General features: G+C 38.1%; 1 protein-coding gene across 1 annotated transcript in view; it reads right to left on the bottom strand.

The window, feature by feature from the left end:
* Window positions 1-298: 298 nt before the first annotated feature.
* The window catches only part of STAT4 (signal transducer and activator of transcription 4), a 42,624-nt gene continuing 24,258 nt past the window's right edge, over window positions 299-18,664 (bottom strand). The window contains exons 9-24 of the mRNA XM_075093924.1: window positions 17,977-18,135; window positions 16,989-17,081; window positions 16,072-16,131; window positions 15,264-15,281; window positions 15,091-15,184; window positions 14,467-14,511; window positions 10,901-10,984; window positions 10,536-10,634; window positions 9,193-9,328; window positions 8,024-8,076; window positions 7,134-7,228; window positions 6,561-6,697; window positions 5,949-6,140; window positions 4,703-4,769; window positions 4,086-4,194; window positions 299-1,960 (exon numbers count right to left, since the gene is read on the bottom strand). Of these exons, the coding sequence (XP_074950025.1) occupies window positions 1,934-1,960; window positions 4,086-4,194; window positions 4,703-4,769; window positions 5,949-6,140; window positions 6,561-6,697; window positions 7,134-7,228; window positions 8,024-8,076; window positions 9,193-9,328; window positions 10,536-10,634; window positions 10,901-10,984; window positions 14,467-14,511; window positions 15,091-15,184; window positions 15,264-15,281; window positions 16,072-16,131; window positions 16,989-17,081; window positions 17,977-18,135 (1,468 nt within the window). The 3' untranslated portion in view covers window positions 299-1,933. The remainder of the gene's footprint in view (window positions 1,961-4,085; window positions 4,195-4,702; window positions 4,770-5,948; window positions 6,141-6,560; window positions 6,698-7,133; window positions 7,229-8,023; window positions 8,077-9,192; window positions 9,329-10,535; window positions 10,635-10,900; window positions 10,985-14,466; window positions 14,512-15,090; window positions 15,185-15,263; window positions 15,282-16,071; window positions 16,132-16,988; window positions 17,082-17,976; window positions 18,136-18,664) is intronic.

The following is an 18,664-nucleotide window of genomic DNA, read 5'->3' as shown; positions in this document are numbered from 1 at the left end:
TGCCAAAACCTGTTCCACAGTGCTGTTTAGTAACATGAAATATATCATGTTCAAGTCAAGACTTGAGAGACTTGAAGAGTTGCATTGCACCACGAAGTGGGGAGGAAGGAGAGAGAAGATTGATTCATGTGCCATGTCTGGACCTTTTTTACAGCACTTCTCTGTCTGTGAGGTGAAGTTATGTTTGCTGCTTTAGACATCTGCGTTGCTACTTGTAGTTCAGACTTGAGATCAACAAAAAGATGGCACAACTCTAGTTTTGTGGTCTTGAAAAGAATTCCACAAAAGTCTAGGCATCCGACTTTAAGCCAAAATCTGTTTTTATTCATACTGATCATATAAATTACAGATGTTACCAAACTATATACACAATTGCTCTTGTTCTGGAAAATTATTTATACATGATGCTTTCTGGGAGAAGATGGCTTACTGTCTGCAGCTTGGTTTGTATCACTCAGATTAATGAACAGAGATTTGTTCGTTCATTTAAAATCTACTCCTATGTATCACAGAAGTATCTCATTATCCTCTTACTATTCACTTGCTTTCAACTAATGTCAGCAGTGAGTGGAGTGAGTAAAAAGGGAGAAATGAAAGTAAAATCCAGGTCTTACTGATTGAAAGAGGCTATGTTTTCATTCTAGATGTCTAATTTGTACCTGCTCAAGAGTATAAGAGTGTAAATCCTCAAGTGTTCATATGTATTTTAAGAACTTTGCATGCTTTAACCATACATTCTGCAGACAATAATTAGATCTTGAATGAGCCTGCATACATGAAAGGCAGTGGCCTTGGAATTGCCTGTTTATTATTCTATTAACAGAGTTTTTAGGGATAACACTGAGGGGAAAAAAACACAACAAAACCAAACAACCCAAACACAGCACGAAACTGTGCCTGAAAGAAAAAAAAGATTATTTTAAAAAGGTAATTTACCACTTATATAAAAAACTAGTTATTCTGCTTATTAAGTGAGTCTCTGACAGGCATGTAATATTTTGCCATGTAGCACAAATTTCCCAGTGGTCAGCAAGTGCTGCAGCTCTTCAGTAGCTGTTTTTAAAAACTGTGCTTCCCAGTTCACATTTACCAGGATAGTATCCAAACTGTGTCAGATCAGGATTTTTTTTCTTTGTAGACTTTCTGATAGTACTTGCTGTAGTATCTGAGTGCTTCATGCACGAATAGATTTATTTCTGCAACTATTTTATGAGAGGGGTAAGTTTTACTAACCTTTTCTTACGGTGGCAAAGTGGATACAGCCTTTTTGGCACCACAAATTTTGTGTCTGTTTCTTTTCTGGAGCTCCCTTTTCCCACAAATTCTTCATAATTCTGCCTTCCTTCCACAGATTGTGGTGTGGCGGCAGATAAAAATCTATGCTGAAGGTAGTTCATCTTTGGAAAACAAGTAAACCCTTAACACTTATGGCACATTCGAACTTAGAAGGATGTGAATCTTCGCTCTAAAATAGAAGCTAAACCACTAGTATACAAGGTGATGATTAAACAGAAAAATCTTTAATACAATAAATCCTAATTTCCCCAAACACGTTAATGTCTTCATCCTTATATGCTGTTCTCAGAAGCAAAACACTGTGTTATACTTTCATATTTACAGTAATTCTGTGGATGTTAATTCTGCAAGTAAAATTTATCCCTGCTGGGTCCCACTGAAGTGAAATGACCTCCAAGCCAGAAAGGATTTGGCCTTTTATCAGTGAGGACAGCAATTCTGACTTGCAGGAGGCTATTTTTAATCCCTAGGGAGAAGATTCCTGGTTTACATGGTATCAATAACAGAAAGAGGCCCAAGAATAACATCATAATGGTTCCCAGGAAATGCTGATTTACAAAGATGGCAGAAAAAAATTTACTTCATCTTTAACCCATGCAGTGTTCACATGATTACTGATTTTTCCAGTATGTGAACTTCAGTCAGTTGAGTAAGGAGAACTCAGCTAGAAGAAAAGAAGGAAAAGATCAGTCTTATAGCAGTTACTGCTGTTCATTCAGAAATAACTGCAGATGAAACCTTCTCTGGCTCAGAGTAACTGTAGCATCATTCTGACAAGAAACACAAACTGGTAAGGATCTGAGGATCCTGTTTCTAGTTCTTGAATGTTCATTAGAAAGTACTGTGTGGGAAACAGTTGCAATAAAAATGACATATATTTTTATATGAACTTTTGTGGTTCTTGCAGCCTATGGATACGTATAGTGGGGTTGTTACTGGAGCCCTTATTTTCCCAATGGGTCGGGGAATCTGGAGAGGGGGGACATAGAAGGGAATTCAGCAAGACTGCAGAAAGTACATCTTGCTAAGACTGACTTGTAGGATACTTTGTTTTGCTGCAGATTTCACTCTTGTTCTCAGTATCTCACATGGTGGTTTTTATTGGCATCTCATGGAGTAAAGCATTGCTTTAACAATGCAGATTGTCTGCTTGCTGTACTTAGCAGCTCTTCCCCAGGGTACATTACAATGTGTGAATTTGGGGTGATAAAGGAAAAAAAACCTCTGTATTTTCCTCATTCCCATTTAGCAAGATAAATAGAATGGAAAAAGGAAGGAAGGAATTCTTTAAAGATCTTCCGTACAAAACTATTTTCTTCCCTAATTTCTCGTAGGATTTGAAACCATTTGTAGAAAAAGCCTCCAGAAATCCACCTACCATCTAGCAGCAGTGAACCACTTCTCTAGTACCTTTTAAAACTGCAGCATGATTGTACTTAACCCTCCTAACTCATCACCAAACACATTCTTTTTGCGTGGTTGCAACCCCAAAAGATGGTGATGGTTGCAGCTGCTTTGGAAGCTCTGGACTGAGCTGGTTTGCGAATTACTGTGCATGCTAGAAGAAACTGAAAAGTTTTGGAGCCTGATTATAAACAAAAGTGAAGCCAATTATTCTTTTTTGCTGCTGAAACTTCAGGAAGTGCAAATGCCTGTGTAGTTCACAAATGCAGTTCAGAAGGTCAGAACAGTTTTCATATGTATAAACCAAACAACAAATGAGTGGGGACATGCCTCAGATCAGGTATGGGAGGTTTTAACACAGAATTTTTGTTCAGGCTAGTATTTCAATTTTAGCTGGAGAACTAGTTTGTCGTGAGCACCATCAGAGAAAAAGGTAAAGAAGCAAAAAAATATCTTTTGCTCTTGAACAGATCTTCAGCTTGGTGTGTATTAAAGAACTCCTCTGGTTTTATAGAACGTTTAACTGTGCTTCCAGTCATCGACAGTCAGGATTCTTATTTAGTTTTGTTCTGTTTCTGGGTGAGGAGGAGTGTTTACAGAGAGGCATTGGAAGGGGAGTTCCCAGGCTTTTAAATACATAACTATTTTAAGATCATAAGTCATTGAACATACAGAAAACTAAGGGCTAGGATTAAAAAGGAAGTTTTCTTTTAAAGCTGTTAAAGCCAAACCACTGCCATGTTTCCTAACAGAAATCAGCTGGACAAATCCCCAGCGGGTATACATCAGTGGTCTAAGTACTCTAAGCCACGATAATTCAGAACACAATTTATAGTCAGTAAGTAAAAGAGGAAAATATGTTTAATAGGATGTTGGTACAGGATGTTCCCAGTCTTTCTATATACTTAGTGAATATTAGTTTTATTTGCTAAAAATGTTTTAGTTGACTTTTAATTTCTCACTTTGGTACCCCTTATAGAAACTTGCCGCACCAAAAAGTTGTGCAAGTTTGCTGAATCGGAAATTTTTACGTTCCTTTTGCATCTTCCCTGAGCAAACCCAGAATCTCCAGAATTAGGGTAATCATTATGTATTTGTCAGTGTGAAGGCTTCATTTGTGCAAGGACTCTAAGATCTTTTGATTATGAAAGATTATTGATTATCTTTCGATTTGTGGCTCACTGGCCAGCGTGTCAGATGATTTCACAGTGCTTCCAAGTACGCTTGCATCATCCTGTCCCATTTAGAAGACAAAATGTCTGCACTATCGTTTCAGAATGTAATACGGCAAGTGATGAAAGCTCTAATTTTTTTCATAATTTTACAAGCAGCCTTTTTATATCCAGCTTAGTATTAACTTATGAATCAAAAAGTTTACAACATACGGCAGTTTCGATCACTGTGGGGCTCAGGTGTTCTCTCAGCACAGCATAAACACTTGGAGACATTGGAAGAAGATCTGATGGAGAATGTGGATCTCTAGAATCATTTAAGCTTTAAAAAAACAAAAACAAAAACCACAAAAATAATCTTAAAAGCAACCTAAATCCCTCTAACCTGATGCATAGCAGTGGATGTGGTGAAAGCTTAAGTTAGTTAAGCCTGTACTCAGGCTTGCTGGTGGCCCTGTAAGCACATGCCGACAACCTGGTATATGTTTAAAAATGTAGGAGATAGGACCAAGGGAAAAGAGGATAAGTCTCACTCTGTAATATCAGCTACTGGAGAGAAAAAGGAGACAGTGAAAGATAAGTAGATCAGTGTCGTAAAGTGTATTCAATTTTTGCAAATGTTTTGCCACATGGATGGGAAAGCACCGTAGAAGTGATGTTCTTTACTTCCCTTTCTTGTCTTCAGCAGTCCTTGGCCAAATAAAAACACACAATGTATTGCTATCCCAAACTATTTACATAGGGGAAGGGGGGCAGGGAAAACTTTGAAACAGTATGCATGTTTAATAAATATAACATTTGGAGTGTAATACATCTGGGAGGATACTTACATTTTGGAGACTGGGATAAATACAGAAGGAACGTAGCCTTTGCCACCTCCATCTGAGGGCTTTGAGACTAAAAGTAAATATTGGAAAAATTAAATAATGCATAGTAATTTTATTATTTGTTTGAAACTGATTATCTGCTCTAAGTGCTGCACACCATAATATATTAAAAAAGAAATGTTCCTGTTTACGCTTAAATAAGCGGCCATAAAAATGAGGGGAATTCCTGAGATTAGTCTTTGAGTTCAGGTCTTAGTCACATAATTGACTGTGCTCCCTTGATATGAATTGCCATCTCAGAATTTAATAGGGTAGCTGATAAAAGAGCCCTCAATAGGGCATCAAAACCGAACACACTGTAACTCCACAAGCTTGGTGCTTCTGAGCCTCTAGATTACAGTCTGTGTGGAGCTCTGTCTCTACAGATACAGCTTCAGCAATGTCTTTTGCATGAAATTAAGCATATACATACATTTTTAGAGGATTGGAGCATTAGGCAGAGTCCACTGAATTAAAATGAGGAAAAATATTGCTAGCCTCCAAATATTTTTGAGTAATGTAGGAATTTGAATTCAAATGGAATTGTAACCTTTTATACTGAAAGTCTGGAAGAATGTGTATTATTGATTTAAAAAATTGAGGCTTTGAGGGCGTTTTCAAGAGAGAGCAAGTTTGATCTAAAAATGGCCTGATTTGTAAGTTGGACAGGAAGGAGCATGGGCCTGAGCATGTCTGGACCCACTCTTGTCTAGCCTGTTTGTATTTTCCAGTGCAGTTGCCAGGGTTTATACTGCTGGAATAAAGCAGGTCTTCCAAGCTGTTTGGAAAATACAGAATTCCTTGAAATTAAAGAAATGGCATGTTACAATATTAAACAATTATGAAGCCAATTAGCAGGATGACTTTTCAATTTCATCTCTTCTGAACACCTGAGCGCTGAATTTTGACATGCATCAGTCAGGAAAAAAAAAAAAATCCTGTTTTTTGACTCTTTCTACCCTAAGATCTATTTTTTAGCTTCTTCTAGATATTGTTGTCATTACTTCTAATGTGACCTCTAAGACCAGGGATATATTTGCAAAATGAAGGTGTCTAAATAATAGACACATGTTGAAACAGTTCTTTTAATGATGCCAATTAAAGGAGGCATCTTAATCTGTTCCCTTTCTCCTTTCCCCACATTCTTCAAATTGCCTCTTGCCTTTGCAGCTGCTTTGCAGAAAGGGTTAATACAGAAATGGAGCCCAACCTTCGTTTGGCTGACAGCTGTAGTGTTTGCCAAAGGCCTTATCTTTGGGAATGTCTGGATACAGATACTTCAGAGGGTTTTCAGGAACGTTGTCTGCCATAATAACTTTGTAATCGCGCAGTATGTCAGCAAAAGGCAGTGCAGATAAGCGGCCTTTGTTATAGGGTTCCACTGAATGAAATGTTACATCTCCTGTAAAAATACAAAGGCACTGTCACCGCTGATAACTGGTAGATCAGCATCTGCAGATGGAATGAATTTTTGCCTTTCTTTTGCAGTTTACACTGGTGTGAGTTTTAGCTGTTTACACCAATGTTAGTATCTTTCAAGTTACACTTTCTGCACAAGTGGAAACAAATGTAAAGCCTGCAGTAAGGAGGTAGTGAACTTACATAGTTAATATAAAGGACCGACAGGTAAACTTTCAGAGCTTTGTTTGTGTTTCAGTAAATATGATACTTGTATCTTGCCCCAAACCATACGAAGATATGGTACATGTGAATTTTACTTTCAAACCAAAGAAACTGTGGCTTTTGTATTACAGGTGTATTGCAGAGTTTGAGGTTTATGTTGTGGTTTTTGTTTAGCTTTTTTTTTTTTAATTATACTTACCATTTTCTAACTGATCCACCCAAGTAAAGGTAATTCCACCCAGATTGCTTTCACTAAACCTCAATAAAAATGTTCCTGGTGTCTTGTCTTTGAGCAAAATTCGTTCCTTCTCTTTGCTTACAAATCCCATTACGTACCTAAGTGTAACAGGAAATCGTGGGTTTGCTTTTGGAAAAAAATACAGAATTCAATCTGTGCAATGCATCTGACAAACTTCATATAGGTATTCAAAGCCTGGTTACAAAAGCTTTATAAGTTCTTGAAACTATGACAAAAGCTTCATGTGATTTACATGTGGAATATATCATTGAGCTCAAAGTGAAGCAGGATGAAATTTATCACAGTACTTGACTATACACTGACAGGACTGATAAACAGATCTAAACCTGCATTTCTGAGAGATTCAACAGTGTTTCCTTCTGGCAAAAATTTCAAAAAGTTATAAATGGGAAGAGTGAGACAGAAGTATTAAACTCTTTGCAAATTCTTGTCTGCATAGCTAAAACTGAGATTAGTAAAGAAAAAAGACAAAGCAGAGAGAGATCAATATACAGGTGTTGCCTTGTTGCTCACCCATCAATCCAAAGAGGAAGAATGTGTTTTTTAATTAAGTCCAGGATAGCTTCAAGCCAAACCCAAAAGGTAAAAGACTTTCCAGGCAAATGTTCCTAATGGTTAAAAAAAAAAACCAAACGGACCATAAAACACAAACAAAAACAAAACACACAAGAGAGTTAAGAGTGTTGTTACCCAATATCCACATGACATGGCTATCTCAGTTTCTTAAGAATAATCTAGTTTGTTCAAGCGTGAATGACAAATATGAACTGCTATTTTGAGTAATGTCTCTCTTTCAGCCTGACATAACAACAGTTGATTTTTAAGATATGCATTTGAAGCGCCTCATTTTTCAAGAAAAAAAAATCACATTTGTTGTTTCTTCCTGGTTATGAAATTACATTTTGAGGGAAATGATGATGAGAAAGTTGATGTTCCTTCCAAGATTCTCTATGTCTTCAAATAATGTAGTTAACATGAATGAAATGAGTTTACCCTTCTTTCTAGTAACTTTTCTATTCCTCATCAGAGTTATTGAATTATCAACTGACTTGAAATAATTTAGGTCACAACTGAGCATATGAAAAAAATACTGTATGCTTTATGAAAACATATTGTGCTATCAAAGCTTATAATCTATTGATCATTTACAGGAAAACACAGGGCACACTATAATGACAGTTTCTGATATCTGTAGCAATATAACTAAGTAGATCTCTTAGCCCAAGCTTTAAACTTCTGCATATATTATTTTCCTAGTTAAATTTTTACAGTAAATGTGATTGCGCTGGGCTACAAGTCCCACATATGATAATTGGGAATCTTCTCAGTAGCATCAGTGAGACGGTTAGGCTCACACGTGGGAATTAAGAGAAAGGAGTCTAGTTTTACTTTTGGAACTGTACCTTGCAGAACTTTGCCCAGGATAGTTGATATTCATTGTAACTGACTTGTTGCCCTGAGAGAGGGGGGAGAAAAAAGAAAAGTGAGTCTCTTTTTCTGAAGTTTTGAAATAGATACAGCTTAACGTCTGTATAGCTGGGGGGGAAGGGGGGAGTACAGTACCTCCAGACTTGGGGAGGGATTGAGAGGGGCATGCTAAGGGGCTGCAGATCAGTTTTTCTGTATCCATTTGAAGCAGCTGATACTGGTAGTTTTGGGACTATTTGTCTAAAGTAGTCTAGGACTCTTTCTGCAACACTGTGTGCTCAGTTTCAGTTTTTAGCCCGAGTGTTAATTCTCTGGCCTTCATTCTATCTCAAGCTTCCATGTTTAAAGACAATTTATTTTTTATTTTTTATGATTTTTGCTGATTTACAATGGCACCTCTCAACTCTGCTACCTCCACTAAGAAAGAAATCTCCAAGAAACCATCAGAAAAAGTGACTGTTACCCAGGGAAACCAGTCTTTGCTTCCCAGCTTTGAAAGCAATAAAAGATTCCCCCCAGTCTTTGACAAATGCTTTTATTCTTGCCTGTCAGTAGAGGTATCGTTACACCCTCAGCTTGGAGTTTCTTACAGATCACAATATGTTTTATAATTCTTTCTTCTCCAGAAACAGATAAAGCTTTATTTTCTTCTGCCAGCTTTCCCTAGGGCCTCTCCCTTCTGGGGGACAGTCAGATCGGTGTGTTCAACAGTATATCTCGCAGAAGTTACAGGGCCTCTTTGCTATGCTGTCACCAGTGAAGGATGGGTCCCAGAACTACACAGATTCAAAAGGACGGGTACTTAAAATGAAACAGAACCCAAACCAAATCTCATAAGCAAGCAAAAAGGCTTCCTTTTGGTTTCAGATGCATGAGATAATTACTTGCTAAGGAAACAAAATAACATCGCAGTTCAGTGTGACTCTGATGCCCTCTTTCTTCAGTTTAGGAGCCTGGAAGTTCGGAAGTTGAATCACTTTGGTAAGAACAAGCTGCCGCATGCTTTTCTTTAAAGAAAAATATGTCATTGTGGCATTTTTGAAGTCAGCTCTGGAAGTGGAGGTCGTGCTTAAAGCCATTACCGGTAACTATCAAATATAAGAGCCCAGGAGCAAATAAAATCTGTATATTTCTACAATCTTACCCGTAAGTTTCTCTGCCAGCATGTTGAGCTGCTCAGAATTGAGTCCACGGCCAACATATGATGAAAATTGCCAGCTTAGTACTTCTAAGAGCTGACTTAAAGTGGCAGCAGGAGGATTGTTGAAGAAAGACAAATTCTGCAACAGAATTAGTGCTTTGTTTAGCAGTTAGCAATCATGAAATACACTACAGGCTGTAAAAGCAGGCTGCAAGTACTTGAGCAGGGTCTGGAAGTGTTAAAAATGAGGTGTGCAGGGGGGATATATTGGGGTAAACGAGTGCTGGCCTTCCCACCTGCAGCCACCTGCCAAGGTCCACGTGGGTGCCTGAGCAGAGTTGTAGGGGGAGACTCCTTAGAGAGAGCAAGAGTCCATGGGTGCATCTTGGATGATAAAATGCCTCACTATGCTTCTGCTAGCATTGTTTGTTAAAAGAGTGAAAATATGCTTAAATCCTGTCCAATAAATGCAGATATTCCCACTATGTTTTGTGCATGGAAATCTTAAACCGTTACATACTCCTATAGCAATATGTTGTCGAATTGTTTGGCTCTTTAGTTTTCATTCGGTTTCTAGACTGTACATGTAATGAACATACTGGAGACTGCAGAAACTCTTTGGAGTATTACTGTGTGATAATGAAGTCCAGGCTGCTGGTCAGCTGGCCTGCCATTGTTCTCAGGGGCACTCTGTGGTAAACTGACTTACCCTTTCACTCCTCCGAACATCTGTGTGATCACCACTAATCCCTGTCTGAAAGCTTGAGAGCTATTCTGCAATCTGCAAATGCAGTTAACAGTGAATTGAATCTAAAATACGTGCTGAGCCAGCAGGAGCCCGAGAAAGAATGGTTCTGCTTTTGCTCACAGTTAGAGCCACTAGAAGGTGCTACCTGACACGTAGGATCTTCTCCATAGAAAGCGCTAGCTCCTATAAAATGCATGAGGGAAAGCAGCACTTCAGTACCTTACAGACCCACCTGTACCCCTACTATGACAGTGTTGAATTGTACTAGTAGAATTATTTTGTACCATGTACAGTTTTGGTCAACTGCATCCAAAAAAGACAAATTCAAACTGGAAAAGTTGTGGAGAAGGGCTATAGTCTTTCCTTCATTTAAGAACTACTATTTTAGCCTACAAAGAGGAAGGCTGTGCATGCCTATGGTTTTATATCTGGGCAGGGAACAAAAGATAAAACGAACAACATTAAAGTATGATGTATGTGAAGAAAATAAGGCCCGTTTAAGAGGGAAACACAGCCGGCTTAGAATGAATATATTTGGTAACCAAATAATAGAAAAGTGAAAGTGCAGAAAGTCAGTACTTATATACTGAAGACCTACCTGAGGATCGTTGGTTGACAGATTGTACCAGATAATAGAAGCCCACGCATTGGGTAATTGGCTAACGTTGGAAATCATCACCACAGGCAAAGAGCTGGTCTGGTGGAAAGATGAATGCAGTATGTAAGTGCTGCCAAGGAAGTTGTTAGCCTGTGTTATGCTCTGTTTTTTTAGCCCCATCTTCCTTCCTGAAGCGGACACTTCTGTCCAGAAGTTCTGGGAGTCTTGCATCTGCTTACAGTTACTGCTCAAGGTGGCATCTAGGACAGATGGACCTGTGGTCTGGCCCAATGTAGTTGCTCTTCTATAAGCTGCTGGAAAACACCTTTTATTCTTGCCCCAGAAAATCTGTCTAGAATACTCACTTCCAAATTTATAGTCAATCCATACAGGCAGACCTGTGTTTCAAAGCTGATGGAGTGCAGTTCCTCGGTCACCATGTGAGGGCCCTGTGGGAGTAAGTGGGTTATAAACCTGTGAATGAATGGCTGGGATCTAACGCTGTTTTAGTGATCAGGCTGTTGAGATTACACAACTTTGAAAGAAAAAACATATCAAATATGTAAGTAGAACAGGGAAAGAAGGAAGTGAAGGAAATTGTTTGTTAAGCTCTGACATTAAATAAGTCCAGAAGTGTGGTGGGTTTTTTTCTGATTAATCTTTAAAAAAAAAAACAACAACGAAACAAAAACAAACCCCTTAACATTGTTTTAACAATACTTTTAAACTTTTAACTTTTGCTTTTAACTTGTTCTAAAATGGTGCTTTTAAGCACAGGTGTGCACACAAAAAATTTAAGGATTTTTTGTGTGTGTCTGTATCTGATAAAGATTGTCTCCAGTTTTTCTTTTCCTAAAGTTTCTTTAGTGATTGCCAATTCCAATTTAAACAGATGTTAAACTTCAAGGAGAAACAAACTAGAAACCAAAAAGCCACAGCTTTAACAAGTTCCTTCATCTGGGAACACAGGTTTGTTTTAAGTGTACTTAGATGGTACTAGTTGAAGAAGTAGAGGTCTGAATCAGTAATCCAAAGTACATCTGGTATTAAAAACTCAAGCTTTTCTTGGATGGAAAAAAAAATAAATCTCTTTGTCATAGTAGATTGAAGATTGTAGTACAAGAGTTTTGTTTTGATTACAAACCAGCATAGCTCTGTAAAGATCCAAATCTCTGCCCCTTGGGAAACAGATCTTTCAAAATACGTTTCCATCTCCAGGAGTCAAAATATAAAAATCTATTTGTCCTTTTCCTGGTGGTGATTGTTGTTGTTTTCCCCCTCCCCAACACATATTCGTTTTGTCAGACTTTAAAAAAGAAACAAAATAAAAAATCCCAAATCAAAATGCTTCCATTTAATGAAATGCTCTGCTTTCAGTCAAAGTAAAATAAAACTATTCCTTGGGAAAGTGCCTCGTGGCCTTATCTTTCCCATGGAGCACCTCCTCCATGATATGTACAGGCCACTGCAACAAAAAATACTGTATAAATGGGGGATTGAGACCACAGGAGATCCTCAGGCATCTGAATAATAAATCTGTCTTGCAAAGGGAAAATCCAGCTTGGAGCTGAAGGCTTTTACATTAAATACTCATCCATCAAATGAGCTCTTAATACAGTTTGAGTCAATCCAGCTCAACCTGTACTGCTGACACAAAGTTGAAAAGGGTTGGTGAAACTCCCCTTCTCCCTCACCCCTGTTAGGATTTTGCAAAAGCTTAAATTTTTTCTCATGGAGAAATCTAGGCAAAAAGGCGTATCTACATGAAAGGACAAATCTCAAATACAGAGAGATTCCACTTTTTTTACAAGGCAAGTCACACTTAACAACTACACTCTCGGCTTATTAAACATCCTGTAACAAACGAAGTTTTTAAATTTCAGTTGTTAATGAAAAGCCCGGCTTGTTCATGCTAATAATGACTTCACAGACTGTGATTTGACCAAGGAGAAGCTCTGTTTGAGGAAATCAGTTAGCAGTGAACCACAGCTCAGCTGTCTTAATTCTCCCCAGCCCTATTTATTATATAGTTATAAAGGTACAATGTGTGAAAGTGGGAGTAAAATGCTACAAAAAGTAGAGCACCAATATTTTTACACCTACATTTTTGCATTTGTTTGTCTTGATGCAAAAGACTTTGTAAGTAGCAAAGTAATTGGGAGGCGAACCTTGAGTTTCAGTCTTGCTAATCAGGATGCAAGTTACTACATTCAGAAGCACCGTGTGAAGCATGCACAGGTATCTTCTGGTTTAGGTTTTTGGCTAAAATTCTTGATGCTGATCATACCTTTGCTTTGTACTTAAAGACTACTTGTAATAACTTTTGTGCCTATACAACTACACCTATGTGGGCTGTGATGTGACTTCATTATTTTTTTTTATTTTGTTTTTGAAACTTGCCAATACAACTTTTTCCTTAGCACTTCTACTGTGCCAAAAAGTTACACTGATATGGAGATACTTTAAATCAGTATAGGCTATTTCCTTTCCTAGGTAAGTAGGTGACATTCATAGAAGCATCTTACGACTTCAGTTATCTTAGCAGACACTAGTTGTTCTGGTAGCATTGGCAGAGGCTGTATCATTAGCTGCAAGCTTCTGACTCTTGCTTCAGTCAGAGGTTTATCTGCAGATTTTTGCTGTTAAATAGCAATGCTAAATTTACGGTGATGGTCCGTGGCCACCCTAGAGTTTGTGTGTACTTGTGCCTTTCCCCTCTCTGCCTCCAGTTGCTGGATAAGGACATCCTGCCTTCTCCCCTGCCAGGGCAGTTCTCCTTTCCCCTCCTGCCAGCGATGCAGAAAGTGAATGAATGAAGGCAGTAGCCTTCTTGCCTGTGATTGTGATTTTGTTTGTGACACCTGGGGCACTCAGGGGAATCGCGCTTTGTAGGAAGCCAGAGCTGAGAAGAAGGAGGTAGGGTAGAGCAGCTGGGCAGGGAAAGAAGTACTGGTGGTCTGGACATGAGGGGTGCTGGAGGGTCACACAGGAATGGAAGGAGCGCTCTACAGTACAGGTGAACGCAGGAGCATGGTGTTCTGGGTGTGGATTAGCACCGTTGTTAAGATTTCTGACTTCTGTTCTGCACAAAGCAAAAATGTGGTGGGCGAGGGCGACAGAGCAGTGGCACAGGCTGCCCAGGGAGGTTGTGGAGTCTCCTTCCCTGGAGACATTCAAAACCTGCCCGGACGCATTCCTGTGCCCCCTGCTGTAGAAGGGGGGCTGGACCAGATGATCTCCAGAGGTCCCTTCCAACCCCTACCAGTCTGTGATTCTGTGAATGTACAGATTTTAAGCTCCTCTGCTAGGAAGCAAGCACTTGCAATACCTTTTCACCTTATGTGCCAGATGGCATATGCATGTCTCTGAAATCTGGGTACTGCAAAGTACCTGCTGGTTTGTTAGGTCGAACATGTCATAGTATGGTGTCACCACAAGAGGGGAACCTACGACCGGATTTGGATAAGTATTGGTAAACTAAGGACGCTTTTGGTCCTGGTTGAGGCAAGCAAAGTTCTTTGATGCAAATATTATTATACCCTTACTTCAGCTGTAAACTTGTCTAACAATATATATTTAAAGAACCATTCATATAGGAAAAATTGTTTCAGCAAAAAACTCAAAAAGCTTATTTGTTTCAAAATGTAAACGACAACAAAGGCAGCCTTAAAGAGGAATGCGTACATTCAGATGGCTGCTTCCTACTTTCTATTGTGTAACTTTTTTATACACAAATTTGAGGCGTGTAATTAAAATTCCTGAGTACTTCTCATTATACTATACTGTCATGTGATAATTGGTCCTATCTTAATATAAGGATAATATATTTCAAAAATCTAACAGCGTATGGTTGCTCTTGGATATAAATAAAATCTGATCTGAAATACTTTTGAGAGTAATCAAAAATAATATGTAAGATAAATGCACAAACCTCATTTCCTTTGCTTCCAGCACTTGATTTCATTTCTTTAGGTTGCTGTGTAAAGCAAAACAGTATTTATTTGGCAAAGAAACTACAGATAAAAGTACATATAAAGACTGTCACTTATAACCATGATGTTCTTAGTATAATAAGGTTTTGTTTACAATATACAAATGTACTCTAATGAAGGCTCTGATGCTATGCCTTGAAAAGTCTATTCAGTGAACAGTTTTTTGATATTTTAAAATAATTTTTAAAGGAACTAAGTTAATGAAAAAAAATCTTCATTAGGGTGCCTGCGAAGGACATGGCACAAAAAAAGCACTAAAGACTGTCAATCTCCATCTCGGTTTGCAAAACTGCACTGATGCACTGCATCTGTGGTTAAGCAAAAAAAAAAAAAGGCATAGGTGAGGGAATCTAGTCAGAAAGCATGATTCACTGGGATACTAGAGAAGCTACAGAAGCAGTACTATAGTCTCTCAAAAGACTAAACTTCACAGAGTAAACTTTCTGTATAAGGAAAAAGAAAATAAGCAGAGACTTGACAGTAATACAGTTCTCCCTGCATAGATTTTAATGACACTTCTATTTCTTTATGAGAGGTGCACGACAAGAAAAAAGCAAACTTACCAAATGTCGAAATTCTACTGACAGGCTTCCATTTGCGGATTCATCCATGTTCATTGCTTTCACATGTGTTCCACACAGAACGAATCTACGATTACTACAGAGGACATTACACTTACGTACTCAAATAATATTGTATTGGATAAGCTAAGAAATCTGATATTTTGTTTTCTTACCTTACAGTTGAAACATTCCTAAAATAGAAGAGGGGCAAGGGGAGGAAACAGACTGTGAATCAGTAAATGTGTAAGCCACACTCGCACCGAGAAACTTATCTTGAGACTCTACATTTTTTGCTTTGTTAATTTGTATTACCAATACAACTGTAACTTTTAAAATAAAGAAATTTGTACTGTCCAGTTAGACTTTTGCATCTGGCCAGATGGAAGTAGTGTATTTTATCTAGCCTTTTTTCTACCATTGGAATGCTATGTGGGTATCAAAGTACAAAATGCCTTAGAAAGGGCGTTATGTAGCAGTCTTAATTTCAGTCAGGGGTAAAACTCTAAGCTCCATGGTTACTAATTACAGCACCACCTTTTCAAGCACATGCTTCATGTACTACTTGGAGCAGCTGCATTGAAGGTACTGGGCCTATTAATGCAAGCAGAGATAAGTGATATTTCAAAGCTAACTATCCCATAAATGCAGTACACTTTAAATCAAAGTTTTGCTGTGTGATGTTATTATTTCAGACTGATGAATTTTATCTAAGTCTTGAAAGAAATCTTAAATGGTCTTCCTGCCTCGAATTTGAAAGTAACCATTAGAAACAGTAGCTTAAAAAAAAAAAAAAAAGACAGTCTTCCACATTAAAAAAAAAGAAAAGTTCTAACTTTTGTTGTTGGGGTTTTTTTGGGTGTGTTTTTTGTTTTTGTTTTCCCCCTTTTAAGACCAACTTCTAAGTCAGATAGAGTAGCAATTGAAAAACCTGTGTTGTCTCTGTAGGGAGAGAGAAAATAACTTCACTTTAAAGTTCCTTACTTGTCAATAGTTGCTTTCACTCTGATCTGGTAGTTTAGCTCTGGCAATTTAATTAGCAACCTTCAAAACAGAAAATGTAAAAGTGAATATTAATAGAGTAAATTTTATACCAGAAAATATTAGAGACTAGTAGCTCCATACCAAAGTATCGGAAATGGTTATAATCTGAAAACAGATTAGGCATCTAGGATAATATAATGATTTACAGGGTTATATACTCAGAAGGAGGGGCTGAGCTGTTCCAGTGGTAGGTGTACTACCCTCCCTGCAAGTATGTGGAAAAGTTAGTATGTGTTTGAGGGAATGGGAGAGGCAACAAAAAGGTAATAATTAAGAGACTGATACGAATAATCTGTGACTGTGCCATAGATGTACGTGTACTTTCCTTCATGTACTCTCTCCATCCTCCAACCCTCTATGCATTCTTTTTGCTGCAAGGGAGGGGAACTCGCATGTCATTTCCACCACCTTTGCTCTTTTCACAAAGTCAGGCAAGGAGCTAGTGGGAAAGAGGTAGCTTGTCATTGATTCACCAAGCCCCCCAAAATGCAGAAGTTTCTCTTTCCTATGTGCAAAAGTGGCTCCGAGTATTCTGATGTTGGCTTGTATGATGTGGATCATTATTTATTCAGTTTGCAAAGTCATTAAAACAGAATTCAATGCATACAGAATCCTAAAGGTGCTGACTTTTGGCCACAGCATGCCTTTCTTCCTCAGACTGATTTGCTCTTTATTGACACTTAATACAAGTGACAGATTCTGTGGCCTCTATTTCCCCATTCCAGAAAACTCTCCCTGGAGTCAAAAGGATCTCTAACAGAAGTTGGTGCACTTTGCTTTCTAGACTCTGAAACAGTCTCCTAGGATAAAATGCAGTACACAAATGAAGGAATTTATATCAGATTTCCTTCCCTTACCTTAATTTAACAGTGAACTGTATTAATGTTTTAAGAACCATCGGCCTCTGGGGATGTGTTGGCATGCAGGGCTGCCTTTCAACCACAAATGAACTGTGTGAAAAGAAGTGAAACAAGTAGATTGTTAGGGATATGCATAAACAAACAGCTGTATGGGGGGGGGGGGGGGGGAAGGTGCTGTTATATCTTAGAGCTTTCCTTCTCTCCAGATGCTGAAGTAGGAGGCATGCATTCCAACATTCAGTTGTCAAAATGATCCAGTGGTTTAACTTACACTTGAATTGTTCCCGTAAGAAATAGATATTTGGAATACATTAAAAATTGAAACAAAACAAATTCCATAGTCCTAAAATACCAGGCTGATAAAAGTCTGGCAGACCAAGACTTTTATCAGAATGATAAAATAGAGCATGAAAATACACTGAGCCTGGCTCCAATAAAATTGAACAATTGTTTTATCTTTTTTCGCTTTTTATAAAAAAAAAATCTGACCATAGTTTGCTTTCAGATAGTCACTTGTGGTGTCTCTCTCATATAGCCAGTGCGAAAGACGAGGAATTATGATATTTTGTGTATTAATAAAATGTCTTGGTGGGGAATTGGAAAGACAAGGAACAAATTAGCACCTGCCATTTTACTTTAAAACCAACCAACCAAAGAAACAAATAAAACCCCCAAACCCCAACACATTCTCAGGAGTATGTAAATGACTCCTACTGAAATAAGTGGATTTTGTGTGCTCACCTAGATTCAGAACTTGACCACAAGCCCTTGCTAGTACACATGAGAAGCTGCCTGGCACCTTCAGTTTCTAGGAATTTTGGTGACAGCTGTACATACTTTTTATATTGGAAACTTGGTCTTTAAGATCCTCAGAGACTCAACCTTTTCTTAATTTTTTTTTCTTCTTAATAATATGGTGGTCTTGTTGCCAATAAATTTGTGTCAGTTCAGGTAAAGTTATGTACATTGAAAATGGCTTACGCACTTCCGGAAAAGATTGTAGAGCAGAAAGTTGACTTTTTCCAGCAGCTGAGGTCTTTGCACGGGAATAGGGTCCCCATCATAAGTCAGTCTGGTCAACAGCTCATCCAGTTTTTCTAGTTGCCTTCTAACTTGAAAAAGACTCTCAGCCAACAGTGTAAAACTACAGCAAGACAAAAGATTAGTTTGCAATCTTTCATGTAAATGTCTACTCAGAACATAATGGCTACAGATGTTCTTGCTTGGGGAAATCAGAATCAATACCAATTGGTGCGTTCTAGCTTTATCCAAATTCATGTCCATTCATCTTTTGTCTACAGGGGTATATAAATACATCAGGCAAAATTTCCTACTTTATTTTCAAAGATAAATATTTTCACAACAGGCCTCCTCAAGAGCCATGCAATGCTGTCTGTGATAATTTAGAAGAAATAGATACACAGTTCTGACATTTTACATGCAGGACACTCATGCCAGTTTTCTGTCTTTCCTACAGCTTAGTGGTTTTGCAAAATGTACTCTTTAAAATGATAATATTTATAGAAAATTAAAAAGTTCCAAAGACTGAGGACGTGCATTTCTCAGAAATGTAAGAACAATAAGGAAAACCAAATCCAAACACGCTTGCTAACAGTTTAATAGGGTACATGTGTATAAAAATCACATCTTTTAGCTATTTTTAACACCTTCAA

Source organism: Phalacrocorax aristotelis, chromosome 5, assembly GCF_949628215.1.
Source record: "Phalacrocorax aristotelis chromosome 5, bGulAri2.1, whole genome shotgun sequence".
Lineage (NCBI taxonomy): Eukaryota > Metazoa > Chordata > Aves > Suliformes > Phalacrocoracidae > Phalacrocorax > Phalacrocorax aristotelis.
This window is presented reverse-complemented; position numbering and strand designations above follow the sequence as displayed.